This window comes from Petromyzon marinus, chromosome 11 (assembly GCF_048934315.1).
Source record: "Petromyzon marinus isolate PM22_M1 ecotype Great Lakes invasive population chromosome 11, UKy_Petmar_22M1.pri1.0, whole genome shotgun sequence".
NCBI classification, from domain to species: domain Eukaryota; kingdom Metazoa; phylum Chordata; class Hyperoartia; order Petromyzontiformes; family Petromyzontidae; genus Petromyzon; species Petromyzon marinus.
In genome coordinates, this window is record NC_133677.1 from 5,289,998 (window position 1) to 5,303,735 (window position 13,738).

The 13,738-nt window shown below is 39.9% G+C and overlaps 2 protein-coding genes across 8 annotated transcripts in view; one reads left to right on the forward strand and one right to left on the reverse strand.

Moving 5' to 3' along the window:
* The window catches only part of LOC116941304 (dedicator of cytokinesis protein 1-like), a 227,278-nt gene that overhangs the window by 124,586 nt on the left and 88,954 nt on the right, over nucleotides 1–13,738 (reverse strand). The gene's annotated exons all lie outside the window — the stretch shown is intronic.
* LOC116941306 (uncharacterized) overlaps nucleotides 1–13,738 on the forward strand; it is a 32,355-nt gene that overhangs the window by 10,064 nt on the left and 8,553 nt on the right. Inside the window, exon 4 of one of the 6 annotated variants that reach the window (XM_076066333.1) lies at nucleotides 187–444. The exons of the other annotated variants lie outside the window; for them this stretch is intronic. Coding sequence (XP_075922448.1) covers nucleotides 187–244 — 58 coding nt within the window. The 3' untranslated portion in view covers nucleotides 245–444. Of the gene's footprint in view, nucleotides 1–186; nucleotides 445–13,738 lie in introns of those variants that run through there. 6 annotated transcript variants of the gene reach the window in all.

The window sequence follows — 13,738 nt, forward strand, 5'->3', positions numbered from 1 at the left end:
TATTCTGGCTCACTTGATATAAAATAGCAATTCATTAAAAAAGGTGTGTCCCATGCATCTCTGTGTTTGCATCAGTTGTCATATTAGTTAATCAGCATATGCAAACATATAAATTGTGTGGTCATGAGATGTGAACATGTATGCACCTCTCTTAAATAAAATAAAAACAGATGTCTTAAATTTCAGCCCTTTGTCAATCCACTGCTGGATGAAGGACTGCCCAGCCCACATCGGTCTTGCGTGACCATATTTCACCATGGTGATGGTGATCAGCATGAGTCAGGTGAGGGCTGGACCAGGGATAAAATTCTCAAAATACCATTGGTGCCACTGATCCTCCACCGTCATTTTATAATAGCAGCAGGCCGCTTTAATTTTGTGAAAATCATATGTAGCATATGTGAAAATTGCATTTTTTGTAGCATCGTCAAAGCAAATTACAAATGGAAAAAAAATGTAATACAACACTCCCCTTCCCTTCCCCCAAACTCTGCAGTCATCTATATATTAAGGTGTCATTGTCCAAGCAATCCACTCATGCAAGGTAGCAACACTCTATCCCATACAGATAGAACAGGTGAAGCCCACATTTTTTGTACTGCGTTCTCCTGGCAAGACAGGTGATGACATCTCGACGCCCACGATAAGGGAGTTTCACAACGTTTGTGTGATCCACCAACCCTTGTCTCCACAACGCATGATTACAGGCATGCATAGCAACCACCGCCTGCCTGTGCCGTGACCATTACGCTGTGATGCTCGAGGCTCAGGAGAAGCATGCTAAAGTCTCACAAGCAATAATGTGCATGAAAATGTCAGCAACTGACTCAAAAGGAATACATCAAATGTCATAGACTGAAATTTTAATTTTGGTGTTTAGTACACGCAACATATTTGCATCCGCTTTACATTTTCTAGGGAAATGAACCCAATAATTTTACTACAAAATATAAATGCTATGGACATATCTTTAAAACAGTGGTGTTGAAAAAAAGCTATTTTTGAAATATAGTTTTATCACCTACTGCCTTAAATTAACACACTGTATAACCATGCATAATGACATTTCAATAATGCATTTAACAACGTACAGCTCTTTGTCAATCCACTGCTGTATCAAGGCCTCTTTGTGCCGTGCTGGTCATGAGAGCTGCTTGACCATACTTCACCACACCGGTCAGTACTGGTTGGTGAAAGCGCTGCGCTTTTGACACGGCCGACAATCAAACTCGGGGTCAGCAGGTTTAATAATGCGGTGCAGTAACCACTTGTGGCCCAGCCCCCACCCCTATACCCCCCTCAAAAAATACAAAAACAAATATTTTTGATCGAAACCGTAATCCGTAAACATTTCATATTTTTTATTTTATCTTGAAAAAATGCAGGGCACCGTAACAAAACCCTTCAAGGTTATCTGTACTCTGGGAATCACCATAGCTCATGAGAGGATCACAGGTGGATATCATTTTAAGGCTTGTGTTATGTGGCCACTCGTGACTTGCCATCATCCAGATAAGTCTCGGTACTGTCATAGGTAACGATATACGGTAAACAGTGCCGCATAACGTAACACAATGCGCCACTATTTTGTTTCATTATTTTACCTCAACACCTTTGACCGCTCCCATAAAAAAAAAAATAGGATCAGAAAGAGCAACATAAGTCTTTTAAATGCTAGCTTTTAGCTCACTAGAAAATTGCATTGACAGCCACATTTGTAATTGTTCATAAGTAACCATTAGGTTATTGTTTTCTATTTTGTTATTGTATTATACTAAAAATAACCAAATGCAGTAAAAATGTACATGTGCAGTGATCAGTGAATGATAACATAAACTTAATGGTTTAATCATAAATTAGATTACAAAATAAATCATGGCAATCAAAGCCATCTAGTCTCTTCATGATGATGACTAAAACATAGTTTCATCTATGAACCTCCATAAATTATATAGCAAAGCACCAGAAGGCACACTGCGTATATATACTTATTGATTTTACATAAGCAGTAAAATTGGATAGCAATTATTAAGTCACTGGAAGTTTTTCAGATCTTTCACAATGTTTTGATTAAAAGTGTTTTTTTTTACTTTACTCCGAGGTTTAATCAGCTCATGTTTTTGTGGATTTAAAATATACTCATCCGGTCAAAGTGAATTAGCCATGCGATAAACAAATTGGCTTATGGGCCAGCTGGCTGATGAGTTGTAAACTGAGGGCCATCTTTGCAGGCGCTCACGAAATGTAGTAAACTGAATATTGACTTAAAGCTTTTGTGACTGCAGGAATTCATATTCTTTGGGTTTTTCGGTAAAGTCACGTAGATAGGTTATTTTTTCTTCCTGATGACGAACGCTTGTGTTGCGATCAAAACGTCGTAGTTTTAAAAAAATATATTTTTGTTATTTTCTTTGAACCTATCTACGTGAATTTACCGAAAGACCCAAAGCATATGTGTTCCCACTTTTTAAAAGTTTAGCGTTTACACTGAACTTGCAGGGAGGTAACTTCCAACGCTTGTCATTACGTCATCCGTGGCATGTTTCAGTGGAAGCTGGGGGTGGCCAAATTTCGGCTCACGAGCCACATGCAACTGTCGGGTTGTTAAAGTGACGCATCACAGAGATGCAGCTAATTTCCATCCTTTTCAATCGAACTTAATTTGAAGGAGAACATCTGTGGAAGTGGGAGTGGCTTCGGGCACTCACCGCTGTGGCGGTGGAGCCAGACACGAGTACTCCCAGGGCTCTCTCGCGTATTTATAACTTCAAACGTCCACAGCCAACTGGTGCAAAGAAACCAACCGTGTGACCACACCACGTGAACCGTTCAGCGCTTGCACCCTGAGTTTTGTTACAACCGCTAGCCGCGGTGTAAGAGATGTGCTTCAGCTCTCCATGCAAGAGCACTTAATTCGGAAAATTGGCAAAGGTCCTTAATTTGTCAAAGAATTCCATTCTTAAAAAAAAACATTTTCAGCTAATGGGCTTTGCTGCCCACTAGAGAGTGCATGCATACATGTCATGTGTGTTTTGTGGCCATATGAGGGTACTGGTATGTGGCTCAGGGTCAAGACCTTTGGCCACAGCTGGTATAATCCACAAGCATCTCAATTAACAATACACATACTCGGACTCTATTGTCTCTGGGTTCTATTAAAGAACTTTTTTTTCTCAAATTAATCAATTGGCTCGTATGAAAATAATAGATATGTTTAAAAGGTATAAACATTTCAATTCAGCAGTTAATCATATGTATAGACGTTTAATAATGCAGTATATTAATTGTTTACAAATATGGCATATGCTCACAATTACTCAGTAATGAATGTAAAAATGAAACATGAAATGAAAAGCCAACAAAGTGTTCGTTAATTTGTGAGCTCTGTAACTCTTGCCAGCAATCTCCAAAGAGACTGCATCATTGCTCTAACGCTGGGTATTATGACTTGTTTACTAAGCCACACACAACTTTCAACATGCTTCCCTCGACAGCATTGTTCTCTGTTGGGATCGTTGACATAATTGTATTCTTAAACTTATCTGCAGAAAAGGGTGGCTGTAAAAACAATTATTTCTGGACAGTCAACACCATTTAATTATGTGCTAATTAGATATTCATATTCTTAGCTCTTTCGGTAAAGTCACGTTGAAGGGAAACAACAAAATAATAAAATATATATTGTTTTATATATAATATATATTGTTTTATATATATTATTATTTTGTTGTTTCCCTTCAACGTGACTTTACCGAAAGAGCTAAGAATATGAATTACTGCAGTCACGACAGCTTTAAATCAAAATTTTATTAGATATTGTATATATGTGTGTATATATGTATGCTGTGGTGCAACAGATCACACACTGGACTTGCAAACCAGAGGTCGCTGATTCGATCTCTTGGCGTGGCAGTTGTAACAATGGTGAGGTTTCAGATATCCCCTCTCCAGATGAGTTCTCTAGAGCTGCCAGTAATACAGGCCCTTCTGCCAGCAGTGGTATGAGTAATTGCAGGACTGCGCCTTTACCTTGATGTAAATATATCAGGTAGTGTGCGATAAATGGTCAGGTAAGGTAAATAGTAGCAATTGAGAAACGAAGAAGCTACAGTCTGTACAAACTCAGACTCACACTATTTTATTTCAACCTTATGCCATTTACATTGAAAATGTAAGCAATATTGCAGAGGTGGCTTTGTGTCTTTTATCTTAATTTTCTTGTTCTGGATTATCTCGTAAAACGCAAAGGGTAATAGCAATACTTTCATTAATTGAAGGTTTTGTCTGTTATCCAATAATTACTATTTGGTAACTATTCATATGCCAATTAAAAAAACATATCAGAAAAAAATTCTCAGCAAGCTCCATGGTGTTAGGTGCAGTCTCCAAACTGATTATCCACTCTGTCTCTCTGACCTACCTATTTATGTGCTATGAAAAAGGGCCATTGAACAAAATGTCACCTATTATATATATGCTTTCTTTAGAGGCCAGAGTGTTATTGACAAATGTGTTGAGTTGTATGTAAGTGTGTTTGTGCACTACTGCCAATTCAGCATCAAATAATATGACTATTGGAGTTGTCAGCCAACAGGGACATGAATACACATGTAGTGTACTGATTCAGACGTTTCGACTGCAACACAAGCAATCCTCATCAGGTGTGATGATTGCTTGTGTTGCAGTCGAAACGTCGTGAGAATTTGATTGTTTTATTATTTTATTGTTTCCCTTCTACGTGGTGACTTTACCGAAAGAACCAAGAATATGGATCCCTGCATTCACGAAAGCTTTAAATCAAAATATAAGAATCCTCCTAAACAAATCATGAGACACAGCGAGGTTTATTTTGTAAATTGGAAGTTGACGCTGCAATGAACCCTCACTTTAATTATTTAATGGAAACAAATAAATTCAATCAGATTGTACTGACAGTTTAGAGCATTATAGGGTATTCCTCTTTAAATTATGCAATGCCTGCTATTACATTTGTGTTGGGAGATTATTAAAATCCTTCAATGCAATGCAAGCAGAACATCGTGTATTCCGTTAATTGTGCAATTCAGCCTCACTTATTTAAAATTTGAATGAAGTCACAAGATGCCATTCTTTAAACGTCATTCTACTATAAATCAGTGTACACTTTTGAACATTGAACCCAGCATGAGCAGCACAAGGGGAGTTTCACAAAACGTGCTTTCAGTCTAATGTTTTGGTCTCACAATACGCATACGTGTCGTTTGAAAGTCAAGCTGACTTTTTAAATTGACATCTCTATGGGCCAATAATACAACATTATACCATCTATAAAGCAGCTGACTACGCAATTTCCATTAAATAGGACGGTCTTAAAACAAAATTTACATGCCAAATAAAAATGAATAATCAGTGTTTTTATATCGCGTCATTTAAACTGCATCGTTGCACAATACCCCAGATTAGCACGGTTGGTTACGTACGGTGCGAAAGAAGTTCAACATGCATAAGTACAATCTATGACACACGGAGGTGCATACAATTATATAGTACTAGCTGTACTACCCGGCTTTGCCCGGGACTTGGATTCACCACGCCCGGCCGCCTTTGTCCCCCCAGTGGCGATGTTCACACACCACACCAGTTACTCGTTTGAGGCTGAGGCTGAGTCGACCTAGGGGAGGTCCAGAACCGGTTCAAATAATCGTCACCGGTGGTGGCCGTGAGCGGGAATCGAACTCGGGTCGCGCTAACCACTACACTACAATGCGTTACACTTCCACATGCGCAGGTCACGTGACAGATTTGACGTGTATTATTATAATTTTGTGTGTATTATTATAATTTTACGTGTATTATAATTTTTGCATGGTGTACAGTCTGGAAAGTACCCTCATGGCAAATTTCAAATTTGTTGCATGTCGGGAAGTACGCTAAACATTTTGAACAGACACACATATTCACAACTTTGCCTTTTTATATATATGGAGATATATGAATGTTTTCAGCCAATTAATGAGTGTTTCCTTTGGGAGGAAACTGGAACAACCGGAGAAAACCCAAGATGTGCGATGGAGCAACACCAATCCCATACAAATGGAACAGATGGAGATTAGTCAACATTTTGCTGTACCACCTCCTCTTGGCGAGTCAGGGTACAGCACACCGAGGCCCATGAGAAACGATGTTTGCAACATTTGTGTGATTCATCAACCTTTGCCTCCACAGTGCCGGATTACAGGCATGTGCCACCAATTTTTTGTGAGACATAAGATGAACACAATTCAGGTGGAGTAACTAAATATTTAACGTATTTAATTTTCACAGCCCTTTGTTGATCCGCTGCTGGATGAAGGCCTCGCCACACCTTTCGGTTATGGGGATTGTTTGACCATACTTCACCACGCTGGTCAGAGCAGGCTGTTGAAGGTGCAGGGTAGGACCGGTTCAGACATTGTTCACCACTGTTGTTAGCCGTGCACCGCAATTAAACTCAGGTCGCTGGGCTTATAGTAAAGTGCATTCACCACTGTGCCACCACAACATGTCTCAATGATGAACTGGATTCACTGAAGATATTTCATTGCATTTTGGTTATTTAGTGAGACGTGTTTTTTTGCGGATGGAATGTCGATGACAAACAAATCGTAGTCCACAAAAAAACACTCGGTGTCAAAAAAAATTGCTTAACACATATGGTGTATTCTTAGTTTTTTCGGTAAAGTCACGTTGAAGAGAAACAACAAAATAACAAAATATATATAAAACAATAAAAAATTCTCACGACGTTTCGACCATAACTCAAACGGTCATCATCAGGTGTGTCGGTTTGCATAAATTTATTTTGAAAACGGCATATTTATTTATATATATAAAAATAACGTTTGCGTCACGCGCAACGATGGCAGTTTGCCAGGACTAGTCCATCTATTTTTTGAAAAGAGGAGGGGGGAGACGAAATTTGTTTTTATGTAAGCTGTCTGAAAGGCACTGTAAGCGTGAACAATCAATCAAGAACTGAAATGATTTATCAAATCTTTCCAATGATTGCTAAGATAGAATCCATCTTCTCGGTTGAAATTGTCTCTGTGTTTGTATATGTGGATAGCCTCATGAACGAATCTCTCATGGAAGCCAGATGGCTTACAAAGAACCTCCGTCTTGGAAAAGTCAATGGCATGTGAGCCTACTGAATTAGAACAATGATCTGCTACGGCCGAGGTGTTGGTCCTACCGTGTTTAAGGTCTGCTTTATGTTCACGAATGCGGTCCGAGATATGGCGTTTGGTTTCTCCAATGTAACTACTACCACAGAGGCAACTTAGTTTGTAGACACCAGGGTATTGTATGTCCGGAATCACATCTTTTACAGACGGAACCAGATCACGGATTTTATGTAATGTGTTGAAACGGACCTGGATCTTGTGTTTATTCAAGATTTTGGAGATCTTTTTTGTGATCCCAGCAATGTAGGGTAAAGTGATGGTTTTGAAAGGCTCCTCAAGAGGGTTCTTCTTCATGGTTTGAGTGATAGCTTTGCGGATTGTATAGTCGGAGTAACCATTAGCCCTAAGAGCTTGGTGTACGTGCTTGAGTTCACTGCTTATGTGTTCCTGGTCGGATATGCATTGGGCTCTATGATACAGAGTCTTGATGAGAGAATTCTTCTGTGATGGATGGTGGTGGGAATCCGGTTTCAGATAAGCATCCGTATGGGTAGCTTTCCTGTAGACAGAGTGGCTCATTGAACCATCAGGTCTCTTTTTAATTAGGACATCCAAAAAAGGTATCTTGCCATCTATTTCGACTTCCATGGTAAATCTGCATTCGTGAACATAAAGCAGACCTTAAACACGGTAGGACCAACACCTCGGCCGTAGCAGATCATTGTTCTAATTCAGTAGGCTCACATGCCATTGACTTTTCCAAGACGGAGGTTCTTTGTAAGCCATCTGGCTTCCATGAGAGATTCGTTCATGAGGCTATCCACATATACAAACACAGAGACAATTTCAACCGAGAAGATGGATTCTATCTTAGCAATCATTGGAAAGATTTGATAAATCATTTCAGTTCTTGATTGATTGTTCACGCTTACAGTGCCTTTCAGACAGCTTACATAAAAACAAATTTCGTCTCCCCCCTCCTCTTTTCAAAAAATAGATGGACTAGTCCTGGCAAACTGCCATCGTTGCGCGTGACGCAAACGTTATTTTTATATATATAAATAAATATGCCGTTTTCAAAATAAATTTATGCAAACCGACACACCTGATGATGACCGTTTGAGTTATGGTCGAAACGTCGTGAGAATTTTTTATTGTTTTATATATATTTTGTTATTTTGTTGTTTCTCTTCAACGTGACTTTACCGAAAAAACTAAGAATATGAATTACTGCAGTCACGAAAGCTTTAAATCAAAATTTACATATGGTGTATTTAGAATTCCTCTGCCCACTGACACAGCTGCCAGAACAGTTTAAAAGATATTCAATAGCAGGCCATAATCATAAGACTGAGTTAGCAATCACCATTAGGCCTGTTGACTTGCATCTTATATTTCATTGTACATGCTATACATAATTCACGAGGCATTTTTTTAACTGTGCTCTATTCAGCACGTAGAAGCACAGAAATACATTTAAAAAATGTCAATATTTGGGAGCCACTGCTTCTGAAATTATTGTCTGCAACTCACCATCTCAATGCCATGAAAACAACATAATTCCTTGTAAAAGGTTTCAGTTTGGTGTTTTAACATCTTAACACCTGTTTTGTTACCAGAAAAAAGGGGAACAACCCTATTATCAACATAATTTTAATGAGGGTAATGATAAATTAATATAATGTAACTGTTCTCGTCATGTTTGTGCCAGTATAAATGAGCATACTATCCGTAAACCTTTCAGTTGACAGACAGATGATATGACAGATAATTGTAAGCACTGGAGGAGTGAATAATGCAATTCTTCACTCTTCAAGTGGGAACCATACTACAGAGCCCTTTCAGTCCATGGCTTTAATTAAATATCGACCTATCACTCTAGAATCTAATTAGGCTTGCACACAGCCAAAACATACCAAGTGTTTTTCATTGTTAACAGCATGAAATCTATTTTTTGTTCATCATCGTCAGCAGTAGCCATGGTCTATCGACTGCTGAGTGGCTTCCTCCGCAAGCTGCTGCCACCTCTCCAAATTCTTAACAAACATGCTCCGTTGGTTAGATTTAAAACTAAAGGCAACCGCCCACCATGGTATGATCTTTTGATTACAAAGCTCATGAAAACTAGGGACAAGGCTTGGGCATGTGCTCAGAAAAGTAATTTGGTAAATGACTGGCTAGAATACAGGATTTTAAGGAATAGATGCGTCAAAAAAATACGGCATGCAAAAAATGCCTACTTTTCCTCCACTCTCCTGGAATCACATGGAAATGCCAGGATTTTTTTTGGAAAACAATCAAATGTATCGAAAAGGCATCCAAAACAATCTTCCAGTTGAGCTTAACCGAAATGGGGAATATTTTTCAGATCCCAAAAAAATAGTTGACAATTGTAACCTTCATTTTTCTGAAGCTGGTAATCTTTTTGATAATGTATTGGGAGTCACCTCTGCTCATGCAAATTCCTACACCCCTGTCCAAACATTAAACGAATTTAGTTTCCAGCCAATCCACGAAAGTAATGTTCTGAAACAACTGTCCTACCTCAAAGATAGTTTTCCCGTCTTTGCTCTACTAACTGTTGGTCACCTAATATACAAACCTATAGCCCATATTTTCAACCTGTCCATCAAAGAAGCATCAGTTCCTCTAGAATGGAAACATTCCATGTCCATCCACTTCACAAAGGGGGCCCTAAAGATGATCCCAATAACTACCGACCTATCTCAATTTTGTCCCCATTGATGAAAATTTTTGAAAAATTATTGAACTACCAAATTAGCAGTTTCCTGTCCACCAACAATCTACTACATCTAAAACAATCTGGGTTCCGAAAAAAATACAGCACCACATCTGCTGCATTAGACTCTCTGAATAAAATTTACAGTAGCCTTGATAATAAGCAGTACTGTGCCTGTCTTTTTCTTGACCTGTCCAAAGCTTTTGATACAGTAGACCACAACACCCTGCTTAGTAAACTAAGTTGCCTCGGTTTTTCCGAAAACACAGTACAATGGTTAAAAAATTACCTCTTTTCTCGCACCCAAACTGTATTCACAGATGGTTGGAGGTCAAACAGTGTTAAGATAACAAAAGGGGTTCCACAGGGTTCCATCCTCGGCCCCCTCTTGTTCTTTCTTTATGTCAATGACTTGGGCACTGACCTGGATCATTCCAGGGTAAATCTTTTTGCAGATGACACGATACTGATTACTGCTGGCCACTCTCCGGATGACGTGATTGCTAAGCTCCAGGGTGATTTCAACAAACTACAACATCAGCTAGTTGCTCTTAAATTAGTCCTGAATACCTCCAAAACCAAGGTGCTATGCTTCTCACCGGGACTAAAGCAGGAAGTTATTTTTCCCCAATTACATTCCTTAAATAATTATCAAATAGAGCAAGTCAAGATCTATAAGTATCTTGGGGTGATCCTGGATTCAAAACTGAATTTTGAAGATCACAGTGATTATATTGGTAAAAAGACAAAAATAAAAATAGGTTTTCTTTATCGACACAAGCATTGCTTCCCCCCAATGTTCCGTTTGGAATTGATAAAAGCTAACATACTGCCTCTACTTGACTACTGTGACATCGTGTATAAATCAGCCCCAAGTACTGTACTGAAGAAGCTTGATTCCATCTATCACTCGGCCTTAAGATTTGCATTGAACTGCCCATATAGGACTCACCACTGTAATCTCTACATTGGGTCAAACTTAACATCTCTTAATGTTCGACGGCTTGTGCACCAGATCTTATTTATTCACGATGTACTTACAAAAAAATCCGCAGACTACCTACTGGATCTCCTCTCTGTATCAAAGAACAAATTTGACCTCAGGTCTTCGCTCATTTACCAGCTTCACATTCCCTATTGCCGTACAAGAACCGGAGGAAGGGTTTTTGCTATTGATGCCCCCTGGGTCTGGAATGCTATTGCCAATAAACTGCAACTTGAATCACTACCTATGAGATCTTCACTCAAAACTGCTCGAGAGGAGTTGTACACCCCTAGCTGCCACTGCTATTCAGTGGCCTAAAATATGGCTCTAATACAGTGGTTCTTAACCTTGTTGGAGGTACCGAACCCCACCAGTTTCATATGCGCATTCACCGAACCCCTCTTTAGTGAAAAATAAAATGTGATTTTTTTCAAATTCAAGACATAGATATGTTTTTTACTGGTACACAAAATGAGCCGTGCATGAACATTACCTTGTTCAAAGAATAAAACCAACACAATGCATAAACTCACAACAAATTACATACCTGGAAATCAATGTGACTTCTGCTGTTGCCTTTGAGAGATCAGTTCAGATATGCGTGGCTTCACCTTGGCAAGTGCCACTCTCATGTCATTTTCACAGCAAAGTCTGTTCCTTTTCTTCGTTTTTATGTCCAGCATCCTCGAAAAGGATTGCTCACAAAGATATGTTGTAACAAATGGTATAAAAAAATCCAGGGCTTTCTTAGCAATAACTGGATACTTGTTCATTTGTCGACACCAAAACGTTGAGAGCGTTGTTGTTCTGAAGAGTTGCTGTTGAACCTGGCTCTGCTGAATTTCAATGATTTCGTCGAGGAATTCATCATTGACATCTGCTGTTTCAACAGCAAACGTGAACGGCTGTCTCACCCATGCTGGATATGACTCTCTTGTAGGGAAATATCCGTCGAGAGACTTTGCAAGCTCATCTAAGTGCGTGGCAATTGTTTGCTTCAGTTCCGTGGATACAGAAATATCTCTGATTCCAGACACATCTTCGATCTTACTTGCACAGTCGTCCAGAAGCGGGAAGTTTGCGAAGTTATTGTTCTCTGTTCGTCGTTTCCATAACGGTAGCTTTTTTTGAAAAGCCTTCAGGTGTTCTTCCGCTTCCATGATATTGACTCCACCACCCTGCATCTGCTGATTGAGATGATTGAGAGCTGCGAATATATCAGCCATGTACGCTAAAATGAGAATGAACTCAGGATTTTTGAAGCAATCTGCATGGCAGTGTTGGTGCTCTTGCAAAAACAGGGCTAATTCCACACGCATGGCAAAAACACGATTCAGCACCTGTCCCCGGGATAACCACCGAATATTAGAATGGAGCAGAAGTACCTCAAATTCAGAGCCCATTTCTTTACACAGCTCACTGAAGATGCGGTGCCTCAGAGCACTTTTTCGCACATAGTTCACACATTCCACCACAGTTTTTAATACTTCTGCCATTTTTGGAGGTAAGGTTTTTGTTGCCAACGCATGCCTGTGCAGAATACAATGCGTCACAATGATGTGTGGTGCATCGGCCTTTACTAGCGCACCAAAACCAGACTTTCTTCCCAGCATGACTGGAGCTCCGTCCGTACAAACTGCAGAAACCATATCCCATGAAAGATTGTTGTCTCTGAAGAAGTCATCCACAAGCTTCTTCACATCGGCTGCCTTCGTTGTTGTTGTAAGAGGCTTACAAAATAAAAACTCTTCTTTTATCATGTCGTCTTTCACATAGCGTACAAAAACAGCAAGCTGGCTTAGATCAGAAACGTCTGTGGTTTCGTCGAGTTGAAGGCTGAATTTTGCCGGGCTTGAAATCAGATCCGCGACTACTTGAGCCAAGATGTCTTTACTCATGTCTTCTATTCTGTCACTGACGGTGTCATTTGAAAGGGGAATTTGGGATAATTTACCTTCGGCCGCTGTTCCGAGTATCAGATTCGCCATCTTTAATGCAGCTGGTTTCACAAGTGTTTCACCAATGGTGTGTGGCTTGCCCTGCTTTGCGATCAGGTAAGCAACTTCGTACGATGCTGTCAGGATCGGTTTGTTAACAGGTACAAATCCAAGAGCAGGCAGAGTGGCCCTTTCATCGAATCTGGCTCTCTTCACCCTGAATTCAGCAAGTGTTGTGTTCTTGTATTCCCCGTCTCCATGCAGCTTCAAGAAGTGTTCCTTTAGTTTTGCCGGTGCAAGACTAGAGTTGCTCAACTTGGCGTTGCAAATCATGCAGATAGGACGCTCACTCCCATCACGTTCCGTGATACATGAGAATCCATGTTGTACATATTCGTCCGACCACTTTCTTCTTTTGCCCGACATAGTTAGTATGGATAAAATATTAAATAAATCACATGACGTACGACAACAACAGTCACACGTTGACTACTGAGTACGCACTAAATTCCCCGCAGCGCTGATTGGCCAAGCAGTGTAGCATGATCATCTGCAGCCAGTGATGGCCAAGCGGGCCGTGTGTGTCATCACAAATTTACACAATAATTCAAGTGTGTCCGGACCTCCGTGGCGGGGGCTCTGCCGAACCCCTGAGATCGACTCACCGAACCCCTGGGGTTCGATCGAACCCAGGTTAAGAACCACTGCTCTAGTATGTATGTAGTTTATTGTTAAAAATTCGGTCACAGTCCCTATGATCACTGTTACATTGCATTCATAGCTTTTATTTTGGTGATTTCGAAAACTTTTTTGTTTTGCCATGTTTTTGTTTATTGTAGTACGGAGTTAGACTGATGGCCTTTATCTTAGTTGTCTTGTGGTTGTTGTTGTTTGACTTGCATCCCACTGGGATTTTTGCACACAGCGTTGGTGT